Source organism: Martes martes (genome assembly GCF_963455335.1).
Source record: "Martes martes genome assembly, chromosome: 16".
NCBI classification, from domain to species: domain Eukaryota; kingdom Metazoa; phylum Chordata; class Mammalia; order Carnivora; family Mustelidae; genus Martes; species Martes martes.
In genome coordinates this window covers 51,151,272-51,167,949 of record NC_137904.1, presented here as the reverse complement: position 1 = coordinate 51,167,949, position 16,678 = coordinate 51,151,272, and the positions used below count along the sequence as shown (strand labels likewise).

General features: G+C 38.4%; 1 protein-coding gene across 1 annotated transcript in view; it reads left to right on the top strand.

Moving 5' to 3' along the window:
- The window catches only part of SMURF2 (SMAD specific E3 ubiquitin protein ligase 2), a gene marked incomplete at its 5' end in the record, with an annotated part of 115,754 nt that overhangs the window by 66,275 nt on the left and 32,801 nt on the right, over window positions 1-16,678 (top strand). Inside the window, 3 exons of the mRNA XM_080826672.1 lie at window positions 1,608-1,758; window positions 11,711-11,844; window positions 14,190-14,255. Coding sequence (XP_080682798.1) covers window positions 1,608-1,758; window positions 11,711-11,844; window positions 14,190-14,255 — 351 coding nt within the window. The remainder of the gene's footprint in view (window positions 1-1,607; window positions 1,759-11,710; window positions 11,845-14,189; window positions 14,256-16,678) is intronic.

Sequence of the window (16,678 nt, the reverse complement as noted above, 5' to 3'; positions counted from 1 at the left end):
AACAGGACCATGTATTTACAGCCATGCTTGAGAACCTAAAGTGGCTCCCTGTTACCTGTTTCAGTTATTTTCTGACTTTCAAGCCTCTCTTACCAGCAGTATTTGCTTTTACACATTAGTATAGACGATTTGGTTAGACTCCTCAGAGCCCTTCAAATATTGTCAGTATTGTCATACCTTTCTTGGCAATCTTCCTGTTTGTCCTTTAAAGCACTAGTCAGTCCTATCTCCACATACTACCCCCCCCCCTTTGATTAACTGTTCAAACTCCAACTGTTCTCTTGTTTTTCTGAGCTCTTACTTGTACTCACTGTTAAACTACATAGTAAATGAGAGTATAACATAGCATAGTGGTTAAGAGCATGAAATCAAGAATCAGATTATATGTGCTGCATGGCTTTAAAAATCTAAACTTTAGACCCTGGCTCTGTCATGTGCTATTTGTCCTTGGACTAGTTAATTAATCCTCTTGTGCCTCAGTTTCCTTATCAGAAGAGATTATAGTGGTATTTACCCCATTGGATTATTGTGAAGAATAAGAGATTGAATGTAAGTAAAGCATTTAGAATAGTGCCTGACATAGTGTTTAAAGTGTTTTCTTTATAGTCAGTACAAACACTTGTTTATTTTCAGGTTCACCTCTCCCCCACAACATTTTTTTTTTTTTAAAGATTTTATTTGTGACAGAGAGTGAGAGTGAGAGAGGGAACACAAGCACGGGGGAGCTAGAGAGGGAGAAGCAGGCTCCCCGCTGAGCAGTGAGCCTCATGTGGGTCTCAATCTGGGACCCTGGGATCCTGACTTGATCTGAAGGCAGATGCTTAACGACTGAGCCACCCAGGTGCCCCACCCCACAGCGTTTTTTAAAAAAGATATATTTATTCATGTGAGAGGGAGAGAGCAAGAGTGAACATGAGCTGGGGGAGGGGCAGAAGGCGAGAGAGAGTCTCAGGCAGACTTCCTGCTGAGTGCAGAGCCCAATGCAGGGCTCAGTCTCTCAACCCATGAGATCATGACCTGAGCTGAAACCAAGAGTTGGAGGCCTGACCCACTGAGCCACCCAGGTTCGCCAACCCGTACACTAACCAACCCCCCACTTGCCATCCTCCCTGTAACCTTGGCATATTCTTATCTCCTCTGTTAGTAAGATCTTTTAAGGTGGAGTATCAGATTTTTTATCTCAGTTTCTCATCACTCATGGTAGCCATCAAAACTTTCTGGCTAATTTGGTAGCCCATGTTCTTATGTGAAGATCTTTAGTAAGCTCTTTCTTTAAATGCTACTAAGAGAGACCTTGGGAAGGCTCTCAGAGAGCCTGGAATTTTTAAGCTTCCTGGGGTCAAGGAGCTGGTAAAGATCTATAAAAACGTCCACATTTTGAGGTAACCTGTAGGCTTTGGTAGTTTAAGCTGAGAATGTTTGAGATGGGAGCAAGAAAAAAAAATGTAGCTTTTGGTATTTAATATAGAATTAACTTTAATCTTAATTTTAAAATGGACCACTTTCATTTATAGCTAAATGTTCAACTTTTTATAAAGAATGGAAAATCTTTTGTTTTGTAGTAAATAGTGAGCTTTATACAATTAATCTTCTATTTTCCATGCCAGAATATTCTTTAATAAAAAAAAAATTTTCCCCTTTTTTCGCAGGACTTCCTGATCCATTTGCTAAGGTGGTGGTTGATGGATCTGGGCAATGCCATTCTACAGATACTGTGAAGAATACACTTGATCCAAAGTGGAATCAGCATTATGACCTGTAGGTTTAAATTATTCATTTGCAATGAAACTTAGAATCAATATTATTTGATATAGTCTTTGAAAAGAATCTCTGAAAATGATCAGAGTTTGATCTGTGGTATAATTTGGTCTTCACAGAGGGACACAAAACCTAATGGAAAGGTACTTTGTCTTATTGATAGCTGGTTGGTTTTGAAAGACTAAGTGCAGATAATGAGCCCATGGAGAACAAAATGCATGTGCAGCTTAGAGCCCCACCCATCTTTTTTCAGGGATGCACTCGTAGGCATTCTTTCTGCTTTTGTAGGTTGCTTTTATTTTAATCACAGTAGTATATGTAGCTTCCTAAAAAGGCACATAATACTGTAAGGCTTTTGATGAGAAGATGCAGTTTGCTGTCCCATTCTTATTCCTGATTCCCATTCTCAAGGTAACTACTTTGAGTAACTTTGACTGTTTATTCTGGTATTTTCTTCTGTTCATGCTTATTTTATATATCTCTATGTAGGGTGGGTGTGGGAGGAGAGATGCAGAGAGAGATTTAGTATATACATACTTTTAATTTTAGGTATTATTTTTACATTTCCTACCATACAAAAAAATTAAGCTTTTACAACAGATCTCTCTCATCCCCACTCCCACAATACTCACAACACCCAAGTGGCATTTCTTTCTCCCAGTTCCCAGTATAGTTATGTGAACCTTTTTGGTTAAATCATTGTTTTGTATTTACATTACTATGATCATGTCAATATTCATAATTGAGTCTTGTGGTGTACAATGGTTACATTTCCTTTCTTGATAACTTTTGTTTTTCTGGAGTTATAACTTACTTTGCCATTTGCTTAGTTTTCTCTCTGTCTTGTTGGTTAATTTCCAGTCTCCCACAGGACTGAACATTTCTCCATATATTCAGCCACACAAGCAATTCCATTGGCTTTGTTCTCTTCTTGGAGATATCCCTCCTGTAACCTCTGTCCTCTTCCTCCAGTCTGGTCTGGTAGTCTAAACTGGTCTGAGATCTGCTGCGCAATTGTCTGGGAACTTGCCTTTATCATTACATTGGGGATTTCCTTTGTCTCTTCTAGGTTCAGTGACTTCCCATTTTTTGTTTATTCCCTGTTTTGGTGTAGTCTGTCTTTCATTGAGAAAGAGTATAAAGATAGGGAAAATTTCTTTGATATTTTATCTGAAAATATACTTTGTCTTCTCACTTGATTGTCTGCGTATAAACTTCTAGGTAAGACATCACTTTCTTTCCAGATTGTGAATACAGTGCTCCATTGTCTTGCAGGTCTAGATCAGCACTGCTGAATAGAAATAGAATTGGAGCCACAAATGGGAGGTCATCTGCAATTTTAAATTTGCTAGAAGCCAAATTTTAAAATTTCAATAAAAAGAATATTTTAATAAATGAATTTTATTTAGTTCAGTATATCTAAAATATTCTCATTTCAACATATGATCAATATAAAATTTTTTATAAATAAACAGAATTTTTTTAAAAAGCATTTTAAAATTTAGTCTTTGAGATCTTAGAGGAGTCTGTTCTGCACTTACAGAGTGCCTCAGTTTGGATGAGCCTCTAGTACTTAGTAGCTTCATGTGGCTGGTGGCCGCCCTTTTGAACAGTGCAGTTTTAGAGTCATTACTAATGGCATCCTGATTTTGGTCTTTCTTGATTATTGTCTTCCACTGGAAGATTCCAGGGTATTCTCTTTATGCCTGATACTACATTTTTTGATGATGGTCTTAGTATATATTATTGTTACATAGTGCTAGATACTTACTAGAAACTTTTTTTTTTTTTTTAAAGATTTTATTTATTTATTCGTTAGAGAGAGAGAGCGCGCGAGCACACACAGGCAGACAGAGTGGCAGGCAGAAACAGAGGGAGAAGCAGGCTCCCCACCAAGCAGGGAGCCGGATGTGGGACTCGATCCCAGGACGCTGGAATCATGACCTGAGCCGAAGGCAGCCGCTTAACCAACTGAGCCACCCAGGCGTCCCTTACTAGAAACTTTTAATCTGGATAATGAAACTCTTTTTAAAAATTTTAATTTCAGGGGCGCCTGGGTGGCTCAGTGGGTTAACACCTCTGCCTTCAGCTCCGGTCATGACCCCAGGGTCCTGGGATCGAGCCCCACATTTGGCTCTCTGCTCAGCAGGGAGCCTGCTTCCCTTCTCTCTCTCTCTCTCTCTCTCTCTCTCTCTCTGCCTGCCTCTGTGCCTACTTGTTATCTCTGTCAAATAAATAAATAAAATCTTTAAAAATCTTTTTTTTAAAATTTCAGTCTAATAGTTAACATACGGTGTTATATTAGTTTCAGGTGTTCAATATAGTGATTCAACAGTTCCATATATTACTCAGTGTTCATCAAGATAAGTGAACTCTTGGAGCACCTGGGTGGCTCAGTGAGTCAAGCATCTGACTCTTGGTTTCAGCTCAGGTTATGATCTCAGTATTGTGAGATTGAGCATTGGGCTCTGTGCTGTGCATGGAGCCTGCTTAAGATACTTTCTCCCTCTCACTCTGCTCCCCCTACATCCCACTCCCTCACTGACTCCCCCCCACCCAAAAAAAGCTAAGTGTACTCTTTATCTCCTTTAGCTTTTTCACCTGTCTCCCTCCCATAGCCATCTGTGTTCTCTATAGTTAAGAGTCTGTTTTTTTGGTTAATTTTTCCCCCTTTGCTCATTTGTTTTATTTCTTAAATTCCACATATGAATGAAATCATGTGGTATTTGTCTGTCTCTGACTGGCTTATTTTGTAGCATTATGCTCTCTAGATCCATCCATGTTGTTTCAGATAGCAAGATTTCATTCTTTATTATGGTTGAATAATATTCCATTCTTTATCCATTCTTGTCTGAATGGACACGTGGGCTGTTTCCATAATTTGGCTATTGTAAATAATGCTGCAGTAAACATAGGGGTACATATCCTTTCGAATTAGTATTTTCGTATTCTTTGGGTAAATATCCAGTAGTGTGATTACTAGATCATAGGGTAGTTCTAGTTTTATTTTATTTTTATTTTTTTGAGAGAGAGCGAGTGGACCGGGGGTGGGGCAGAGGGAGAGAGAGAATCTCAAGCAGACTCCACACTGAGGGTAGAGCTGAACATGGGGCTCATTGGGTCATGATGACCCCAACCAAGGTCAAAATCCAAACAGAAATCAAGAGTCAGACACTTAAGTGACTGAGCCATCTAGGTGCCCCTCTATTTTTAATTTTTAAAAAATATTTTATTTATTTTGGGGCACCTGGGTGGCTCAGTGGGTTAGGCCTCTGCCTTCGGCTCAGTTCATACTCTCAAGGTCCTGAGATCAAGCCCCGCATCGGGCTCTCTGCTTGGCAGGGAGCCTGCTTCCCCCTCTCTCTTTGCCTGCCTCTCTGACTACTTGTGATCTCTCTCTCTCTCTCTGTCAAATAAATAAATAAAATCTTTAAAAAAAAAATAAAAATATTTTACTTATTTTTAGAGAGTAGAGCAAGTGTGTGAGAGCAAGCAGGGGGGCTGGAGAAAGACAAACAGATTCCACACTGAGCTTTGAGCCCAACATGGGGCTCGATATCAGGACCCTGAGATCATGACCTGAGCTGAAATCAAGAGTCATATGCTAACTGGCTGAGCCACCCAGGCACCCCACTATTTTTAATTTTTTTTTAGGAACTTCCATATGTCTTCCATAGTGGCTGTACCAGTTTACATTCCCACCAGCGGTGCATGAGGGTTCCTTTTTCTCCACATCCTCAACAACACTTGTTTTTCGAGTTTATGATTTTAGCCTTTCTGACAGGTGTGTGAGGTGATGTCTTAGGGTTTTGATTTGTATTTTCCTGATGATGAATGTGAGCATCTTTTCATGTGTCTCTTGGCCATCTGTATGTCTTCTTTGGAGAGATGTCTGTTCATATCTTCTGTGTGTTTTTTAATTGGATTATTTGCTGTTTTTTTTGGTGTTAAGTTCTTTATGTATATTGGATACTAACCCTTTACTGGATATGTCACTTGCAAATATTTTCTCCCATTCAATAGATTGTCCATTAGTTCTTTTTGTCCTTTTCTGTGCAGAAGCTTTTTATTTTGATGTACTTCCAATAGTTTATTTTTGCGTTTGTTTCCCTAGCCTCTGGTGACATATCTAGGAAGATGTTATTATGGCTGATGTCAGAGAAATTACTGCCTGTGGTCTCTTCCGGATACTTAACTCTTTAGTTAATAGAAAATTATTTATTTATTTATTTAGTAAGAGCAATTAAAAGATCTTATTTTTTTATTTATAAAAAAAATTTAAAATTTTTATTTTTTTAAGATTTTATTTATTTACTTGACAGAAAGGGAGAGCACAAGCAGGGGAAGCAACAGGTAGAGGCAGAGGAAGAGGGTGTTTTTTGGCTCTGTACTGAGCAGAGAGCCTGACTTGGGGCTCTCTGATCCTAGGACTCTGGGATCACAACCTGAGCAGAAGGCAGACCCTTAACCGACTAAGCCATCCCCTGCCACAAGATGTTATTTTTAATCTCTACACTCAACATGGGACTTGAACTTAACAACCCTGAGATCAAGAATTGCATGTTCCACTAACTAAGCCAGCCAGGAGCCCTGTCTTTATTTATTTATGGATAATTTCCTCTCCATTTTCTCTTTCTCTCTTTTTCCTTTTCTGGAACTCCTGTTATTTCGGATGTTATCCCTTCTTATGATTGTTTTGTTTTTTGTTTTGTTTTGTTTTGTTTTTTGTTTTTGTTTTTAAAGATTTTGTTTATTTATTTGACAGAGAGAGACAGATCACAAGTAGACAGAGAGGCAGGCAGAGAGAGAGGGGGAAGCAGGCTCCCTGCCAAGCAGAGAGCCCGATGCGGGGCTCCATCCCAGGACCCTGAGATCATAACCTGAGCCGAAGGCAGAGGCTTAACCCACTGAGCCACCCAGGCACCCTGGATGTTATCCCTTCTGAACTGATCATCATTTAGTTGTCCTTTTTTCCTCTCATATTTTTTCTTTTTTAAAAGATTTTATTTATTTGAGAGAGAAAGGAGTGTACAAGTGAGGGGAGGGGCTAAGAGAGAAAGTGAGAGAGTGTGTAATAGGCAGACTCCCTGCTGAGCAGGGAGCCTGACACCCTGTTATCCCAGGACTCTAAGCTCATCACCTGAGCCAGTCAGATGCTTAATCAACTGAGCACCTTCTCTGTTTTAATAAACTATTTTTGTTTTAGTAAAAAATTAAAAACTGTGATGAACTGTCTGGACTGTTTCCCCAATTTACTTTTCAAACATTCCTTTTATTGTCATTTCTGCTTTCACATTTTTAGCTTCCAAGATCACTTTGGTTTTTGACTTTTTTTTTCATAATTTCCTCTTATTTCTTGGATGCAGTATCTTCTCTAATAAGAGAAGTTAGTTTCCTTCTGTTGCTTGTATTGCCTCTCTTTTGTCAGAGTTCCTTATTTTCTGTTAGTTTGACTTGGGTTTCTTTGGTTTTATATTTAAGAGGAGGCACTTAAATGTTGATTGGAAAATCTGTGCCCATGGGTAGAGCTGGTCCACTCACTAGGGTAATCAGGTGCAACTGTGACAGTTCTCCCATTTACTGCTTGGGGGCCCCCAAGCAGGAAATGGATGCTGGTGTTCTTGGATGCTAGTGTTCGTGGAGCTAAAGACTGTAAGGATGCTAAGGGGTGTCTCTTTTGCCTGTATTAACCTCTTCTTAATATCCCTGCTTTTATTAAGGACTTTTATCTCCTTCGTCAGCTGTGCCTAGTGTCCTTCAGAGAATTTTTCCGAGTATAAACCTTAGGTCTCCTGCCAGGGTTGAGGATGAACTGGAAAAGGGGGAGGGGATTCAGGAGGGCTTTCCATGCCTTTTTGTACTTCACCAGTCCTTCTGTTTTAGCCCCACCATCACCGTCAGAGTATCTTGGGCTTAGAAGTTTGTGAATATTTTAAGGATTTGATGGCAGTAGTAGTCTTGTTTCTTATTTGTTCCTCCCTGAAACCAGGTATAGGTTGTAGTTTTCTTTAGGTTGTTAATTCCATTATCACATGCTTTGTACACCACTACCATTTTGTCAGCATATCTCATGTTATAAACATGTTAACTGCCTTGATATCCTGACTTTCAAGTGTTTGGTCTTTTAAGCTTTTTAAGCTTTAGACTTCACCCTTCATCAGTTTGAGATTCTTTTTCAAAGTGTTCCACTTGACTTACCTACAAAAATGAATTTTAGATCTCCCATCAAACCTTTATGCCTGACATCTCTGCTACTTACTTCTAGACAAATAGTTCTAGAACTACCCTAGTGTACCCATCTCAGCCAGGACTCTGGTCAGTTACTTAAATTTGATTTTCTAAACTACATGTGAACACATGTGTCTCTACTACTAAAACACTGAGATATACCTAGAGACAACTCAGAATAAGGCTTTTGTGTATGCCCCTCAGTGCTATGGCTCAGTAACTCCCAAGTTAGTAGGCAGATAAATTGGAACCAAAAAAGTAAGCAATAGAGAGAAGTGAGAGTACCCACTCCCTCCTCCACCTCCACCTCTTGCTTATGTGGTAATCTTTAACCCTTGTGCGTTGGTTTCCACTGATGACCGCAACAATGCCTACTTTACAAGACTGATAGGAAGAGTGAGACAGATAATACCTGTAAAGTGCTTAGACTAGTGCCTGACAGGTAATTCTCAAATGTTAGATGCTTTTAGTAAATGTATTGTATTACTATATTAGGTCACACTTTTTTTATTATTTGATTTGGCCTACAGTGAATTTAAAATCACAGCTCCAATAAGCTACTATCTGTAACTGACTAAACTTTTGAGTTCTTAGATTGTTTTAAGCCATGTCTTTAAGCTTCAGTGATATTTAAAATCAGCCAGAGACCCAGGTACAATGTGAACAAGGCCTAGTCCTCCAAATGTACAGCCAAGTGGTGTATCAACACAAGTAAATAGGAAATTATAAATAGTGTGATAAGAAAATGCGAAAGTATAGGGTGCTCTGGAAATATGCAGGACTTCTTTATATGAATTTAAGAGTTAAGGACAGCTTACTAGAAAAAGTGACATTTAGGCTTAGACCTTAAGTAGGAGTTTACTTGAAAAAGGAGAAGTGGGCTGGCTCTAAGCAAAAGCGGTCTGTGTGAAGACCAGAGTTGAAAAAGATCATGGCTTTGAAAGCAGTTTGGAGGGGCAGCATTAGTGAGTTCACGTAAGGGGAGTATGGTATAGGACAAGCAAAGAGAGGCAAAGCAGGAGCCAGCTCATGAGGGTCCTTGAAAACCTATTAGTAATTTGAATCCTCTCCTAAAATCAGTGGAGAGCAATGAAAGGGTTTTAAGTGGGGGAGATGCTATAATCAGGTTTATATCCAGGAGTGGACACTTGGACTGTAATGTGAAGAGTGGCTTGGGGGGAGGCAATGATGAGTGTGCGGGAACCTGGTTGGTTGGAGGCTGGTGGAGCCGGTGGTAAGAGGATTCACCCAAGGCAGAACAAAAGAGATAGAAGTTGACTGAATACACTGCAAGGGAGCAGTGGGCAGGGCAGCAAAGGAGAGATTGGCCACAAGAAGGCAGTGGCGGGGGGAGGGGGGGTTGGCTGTCGTTAAGTGGGGAGTGAGGAAGTATGGGAACATACGGAATTTTCCTTTTCTGGTACCTGCGCTGGTTGTAAGTAGCCCATTGGTCACCTAAGGCCTATGGGTATTTTGAGGTGGTGGGTCACTGTATGAGCTTGTTTGCATTAGCCTGTGGTCACTGTGGCCCCTTTGACCTTACTCAGGTTTCCATTGCTCTGTTGCCCAGAAGTAACCTCTACATTCCCCCCTGAGGTTGACAATGACAAATCTTTGGTATTTGGGCGGAGGTCTTTAGTAACTGTTTCATGCTGGACCTGGGGGAGAGAGTGTACCTACGTAAATTTGTCTGTTTCAGGGGTTCTGTGCAAGTTACAGACCAGAGCTTGGTATTATACTAATGTGCTAATAATAGGTAGTTTGAGTGAGATTCCCTGGTGGCCAGGTCCATGGAATTTAGGGGGTGGGGGGTCTCCAGTGGTATGGGCTGGAATCCCTGTTGAGTCATCATTTGTATGTGGAATTGTTGGATCCAGCACATAGAAATGAGGACTTTGTTAGAAAAGTAGTCATGTGAATGAAGAGATGTAGACTTTCTAAATATTTATAATATGGCCTTAAAACTTAAAAAAAAAAATTTTGTCCTTGAAGAAAATGAAATCACACTATATCCTGTGCTTTGCTGGATTTGTCTCACAAGCTATGGTTTACTGAACTCTGCCTTAGACTCCTTGCTTTTCTAGCCTTGCTTCTACAGTCTTTCTCAACACAGCAGCTAGGATGATCTTGTTAAAACATATTTCAAATCTTGTTACTCCTCTGCTGCACATCTTCTGGTTTCCAGCCTTACTTGGAGTAAAGGCCAGAGTTTGTACTATGGCTGACAAGGCCCTTTATGATTTGCCTTCTGTATTGGTTAGAGCAGACTAACTGATATAATAGGCAACTCCAGATTTTCAGTGACTTCATGCAGTAGCAGTCTATTTTGTATAAAAGTTTCATTTAGCTGGGAGTGGGGGGTGGTGATTCACTGTCTCAGGTTGTTCAAGGACACAAACTGACAGACCTTCCTCTGGTCTCTGGGCGTTGACAGCCAGTCTCCTGACAGGATGTTTACGCCAGCGGTGGGTTAAGGCATGAGGGGATCGATCAATATTTTATCATACTTGTACATCAAGCTTACCAGTTGGGAAAGTGATTTAATGTGATTTTTTTCTTTTAATGTTGGTTTGGGGTGGTTTAGCTGTTTAATAATTGATTCTGGTTCTAGAATTTTGACATATCACGCAGGAGATACTTGCCAAGTTAGGTCTGTTAGGTATAGTTAAAAATTTGGTGCATGCATCCTGGATAGTTTAGTTCAGAGTTTGTCATTTGAAGCAACAGAAATGAAACTCAAATTGGCTTAATTTTTAAAAAGGGAATGTATTGGTTTGTATAATTAAAAGTCCGGGGTAGGGGGGGAAGGCATGCTTTAAGCACAGCTGGAGCCAAGTGTGGCTTCCCTGTTTCTCATTTAAAAGTTTTAGTTCTCACTTAATTGGTTTGGCTTTTTTATATACTGGGTGAATTTTTCTGATTTTACTGCTTTACCGAATTACACTTTCAGGTCAAGGTTGCTGGACCAAAAATTTGACCACTTAGAGGCAATGAAATAGGGTTAGGGTTCTACTGATACACTTAACGTTGTTTGATTATATTTTTGCATGGGATGGCACCATGTGAACCAATTGGCTATGGTAGAGCTTTTACATACTTGCAGGTATATGCACAGACAAGTGTAGTAACGCTTTTCCCTGCTCTGCTTGTCTGCAGGCAGTGAAGTGAAATCTGCAAGAGTCCTGCTCGCTCAAGGCCTGCATACAGGAAAGAAGCAGGGGAAAAGCGTTACAATCAGCTTTTGTTCTACAGCATTTTAAAACATAACAGGTATGTCAGATTTTTGGTCTGTCAGCCTTGACGATGCCCTTTGAAAACTAACTGAGTACTCTGAGATGATAGGGCATGCCATTGCAGTGTTTTTAAAATGTGACTGATAAAAGTTCCTGTAACATTTTTGTTCTTGGAAAGAAATCTCAGAAACTCCTTTAGTGTTATTTGACACTAGCTACTAAAATCGTTTTTTACTAACAAAAATTGTTACCCAGCCTGAGAATGGTAGATATGATGAAGGAGATAATAAAAATTCTTTCTGGATTTTACTTTTAAGATTTTTTAAAAAATTTAAATTCAAACCTGTGGGATCGATTGAACTCAAAACATATTTTGCATTATTTAGCCATACTCTGAAGCATTTGTAGCTTTAGACTATAAAAACAAAAGAAAAATTTTACACTAACTACTGTAGTTGCCAAGTTACCTATTCAGTCATGTTGTATTTTAGGTATATTGGAAAGTCTGATTCAGTTACGATCAGTGTGTGGAATCACAAGAAGATCCATAAAAAACAAGGTGCTGGATTTCTTGGTTGTGTTCGACTTCTTTCCAATGCCATCAACCGCCTCAAAGACACTGGTTGTGAGTAGATACTAGTGCTTTTTAAAATTAAAAAAAAGTATATATATTTGTGTAACACACACACACATCCCCACACTTGGTTTTTGGGGGAGGCAGTGATCCAGAAACTTAACTTCCTATGTATGTTTGAAACATTGGTAGAAATTCTTGGTTAAATTTATTTTATGGACTTTATAAAAAGAATGAAACACTTAAAATATGTGAAACTTGAACTGCATCAGAGCTGCTGCTTAGTATCTAGTGAATTTATTAGTGCTAGGAAAGGTTTGATATCCAAGAGTGAAAAGAAAGGTGTTAGATATGCCTTTTTTTCTTAGTACTCTTCTCTGGTTTTGGTGGATTTTTGAGATAAAGTGAGTTTTATTTAGGTGATTGGAATGTTTAAGGGGAAATATTAGTGAATAAGAGTGATATATGATGGTTAAAAAAAAATTTAAAGTTCTGGAAAGGTAAAACATTGAGTGTAAGACAGCTATATTAACTACTTAATTATAGCTTAGTTTTCCACCAACCTGGGTGTTAAGAAGATCAGGCAAAGATCAAGACATTAGAAATGATTTCCATATTGGATTGACAGGTTTAATTAGCATGTGCATAATTCATGTAACCAGGTGACAAATGTCTTTTGGGGGATTATTTCCATTGGGACATAGATGAAAATGTCCTTTTTTTTTTTTTTTGAAAATGTCCTTTTCAACAAAATTTTTGCTGTTTCTACGGGATTCTTTTTTATATAATATAAAAAATACTGCTAGTTATTGTCATGGGATTTTAGCCCAGATGTCTCTGCCAAACAAAAATTCACCTAGAATCTAGCTGAAGAAATTAATAAAAAATAGAGCAAATTTAGCTTTGAATATTAGATATATTGAGATGACCCCTTTTAATGTAGTATGATATCATAGTCCAGATACATAAATATTGATGTGTTAAAAGGGGAGAAAATTGTGCCAGAAGTCCTGAGTTGGGGGAATTTAAAGGCACCTGAGCATTTCTTGTATCGCTGAGTTGACAGGGTGACCCAGCAGGAAATAGAGGACTTTGGGATTGGTAAAGGTCTAGCACATAAAAACGAACTGTTTTATGACTCAACCCAGCAGGCAAACTGAAGACTTACAGGCCATATGTATGGCCTTATCTCTGCTTCCATTTAGCCAACATTTATTGAGCCTTTAATGTGCCAAGTGCTATTCAAAACCCTGGTGATAAAAGGTGAAAAAGGCATGGATCCTGTCCCCTAGGAAGCAAGGGCAAGGGCCTGCTGGCAAAGGGAGAAGGACTCACTGGAGAGACTGAACAAGAGAAGAGAAATTGCTTTGCAGAAGTCCACTATGTAGTGAATTTATCAGTGTCCATTTATTTCACAAAGAGAAAAATGTCTGTTTTTGGCTGGATAGCCAGGCGCTGTAGTTTTTGGGACACAGATTTTTCTTTCTGCTGCCTGTGTTTCATTGCATTAATTTACTTGACCCTTTTGATGTGCCATAATATTTCATTTATCAAGCATTTCTTGAGCATCCTGATACAGTGTTCTACCAGTTTGGAGTGGAAAATACAAAGACTAATGTAAGATCTTCTCCTCTTATCAATTCATAACTTCTTTAAATACAGATGGCATATAGCTGTACAAGAATTCAGTTTTAAGTGCTATAATCAAAAGCAACATGTTGTGGGTGACACTGTTCCCTACTATGACTGACCAGGTCATTGTGATGCCTGTTCTGTAGATGAGGCATGGGAGAGTAAATGAGTTGCACCTAAATGAGGTAGTAGCTGAACTGACTCAAATCCTTATCTTACAGTTTATACTCAGCTTCTTATTAATACTTACTTTGTGTAAGTGGAGCTCATTTGAAATGGTTAGATAAAAAATAACAGTGATAATAACTAACATTTATTAAACACTTATATGCCAGGAACTGTGCTAAAAGTTTTATATAATTACCTAATTTGATCCTTAAAAAATATGAGGTGGGTACTACAGTTATATGTGAGAAAATCAAGACTTGGATAAATTGCTTAAGAACAACAACTATTAAATGACAAGCCAAGAGTCAGACAAAGTGGTCTGAAATCTTTGGAGAAAAAGTAATTGCCTCTTGGCAATGTATACACCAGTGCCTTACAGTTTTTGAAATCTGAATTTATCAAAACTTTGTTAAGACATTTATACTAATTATATATGCAGTTAGAAATTCTAAACATTTGCTTCATCTTTAAAACATTATTATTTAAATGATAGGCCTGATGCCATTGGATTATGGAAGTTTACCATCACTCTGTAGATGTTAGAAGCTCTGATACCAGCTTATTTTTTAATTGCTTTTTTTGTTGATTTGAAATAGATCAGAGGTTGGATCTGTGCAAACTTGGGCCAAATGACAATGATACGGTTAGAGGACAGATAGTAGGTAAGTGGAATTTATAAAGTCATGTGAAATTTTGGCATTATTCAGACTAACCGAAATTCTAAATATCTTTTAAATCCAAGTGCACTAACTATAGCTTCATTGTATTGGCTTGAGTTAAATGAGTCACATAAAATGTTTCAAACAGTGGATCCAGGTTTCAGGCTACCTTAATTTAAAGAATTTTAAAAAACCAAACCCTCGAACTATAAATAATGCTTAAAAAAAAAAAAAAGAAAGAAAAGGAGGCTCCTAATGTTGTGAAAAACTGTTGCTCCTTTAGATATTCTTTTAAAGACAGACTTTATACGTGGTCTGAAACTTTTCTAAAAATAGTTCTTAAACTGGTTTTTGAGTAAGAATATTTTATTGAACTTTGTTTAAATTTTACAGTTTTAAGGGGCACCTGGGTGGCTCAATGGGTTAGGCCTCTGCTTTCTGCTCAGATCATGATCTCAGTCCTGGGATCGAGCCCTGCATCGTGCTCTCTGCTGAGCAGGGAGCCTGCTTTCCCCTCTCTCTCTGCCTGCCTCTCTGCCTACTTGTGGTCGTTCACTCTCTGTCAAATAAATAAATAAAATATTTACCAAAAAATCCTTTACAGTTTTAAAATAATCAGCGCTAATTGAAAAGAATATGAGGAATGATAGAATACTGATTGGAAAAAGGGAGAGGCTGCTATCTTACTCGTAAGACACTCAGTGGGCGATCTTGAATTGACTCAGAGGAAGGGTTTTTTGTTTTAAAGATTTTATATATTTATTTGACAGAGACACAGCAAGAGAGGGAACACAAGCAGGGGGAGTGGGAGAGGGAGAAGCAGCTTCCTTTGGAGCAGGGAGCCTGATGCGCGGGTTGATCCCAGGATTCTGGGATCATGACCTGAGCCGAAGGCAGATGCCTAACGACTGAGCTACCCAGGTGCCCCAGAGGAAGGGCTTTATACGAAATTTCCTGAGACTCAAGAATTGATGGATTGATCTTTGATCATGATGCATAGTGTGTGGGGCTCCTGGGTGGCTCAGATGGTTGGACGTCTGTCTGCCTTTGGCTCAGGTCATGATCTCCAAGTCCTGGAATGGAGCCCCACATCGGGCTCCCAGCTCAGCAGGGAATCTGCTTCTCCCTCTTCCTCTGCCTCTCCCCCTGCTTGTGCTCTTCCTGTCTCTCTCAAATGACTAAATTAAAAAATCTTAAAAAAAAAAAAAAAAAAGAACAAGACACATAGTGTGGTAGGACACCAAGGTGGGCTCCTTTGAGGCTTCTTAAAGAAGAAGACATAATTAGAATCTTACCACTTCAGTATAGAGCAGAATTTAAGATAAGTTGATTGCATTATGAACCTATCAGAGAGGTTTTAGTTACTGAAGTTACTTTTGAAGGGCTTCGTTTCCCAAGGGAATGAATTGGGTTCATAGTGAATCGCCAAAATAGCAACATGACAAAGCCCTATGATCATTACCACAGGGAAATGTCTGCACTACAGCCTTATTGAGAATTCCTTTCATTCTTAGATTGAGAAGGGAGTAAAAAAACTCAAGTTCTGGCATATAAGACTTTTTTTTTTTTAAAGATTTTACTTATTTATTTGACAGAGATACAGCGAGACAGGGAGCTCAAGCAGGGTTAAGTGGGAGAGGGAGAAGAAGGCTTCCTGTGGAGCAGGCCAAGAAGTGATATATAAGACTTTTAAATGTGATTGTTCTTACTTTATTTGATTTGGTATGTTATGTAATTTTTTCCAACTAATGTCCAGTAGTAACAAAATAGTTCCGCTAGGTGTAGATGGCATTTATAAAAACAGCAGACTTTCCTTTGTCGGTAATTAGAAATAAACCTATGGAGTAAATTATATTAAAAAGGAAAGCTTTTCTTTAAAATGTGTGTGTGTGTTTAAATTTGAAGCTTTTGTGTGAATTTGGTTATCATAGTAGAGATATGTTGGACTCAAACATTATGCTTTATTGCCCTGCTATTTAAAAATGGAATAAATTAAAAAAAAAAATTGAAACCAGAATGAGTTCTAGTTCTTACTGAATTAGACCTTTACAAATAATCATGCATAGATGTATATAACATCCTTTGGGAAATGGAGAAAAGTACACTAGAATACTAACTTTAAAAATATATATATCCCTTTCTAATAATTTTATATACATTTATATGTGTATATTTTTATGATTTTTGTTCATTGAATATAAAATTTTTGTTTTCTTTCACTTACTCTAACCATTATTAGTGTTTATAGTTAGTGATTTTAGAGGCTGAATTATATCAATATGTCATAACTTAATTACTAGACTTTTAAGTTATTATTATTATTATTTTTGCTATTATAACATTGAAACTTGCAAGCATTTTTGGACACTTAGCTTTATCCTATTTTTGGAGTATTACCATAGAGAAAAATCTCCCAAATTGAGACA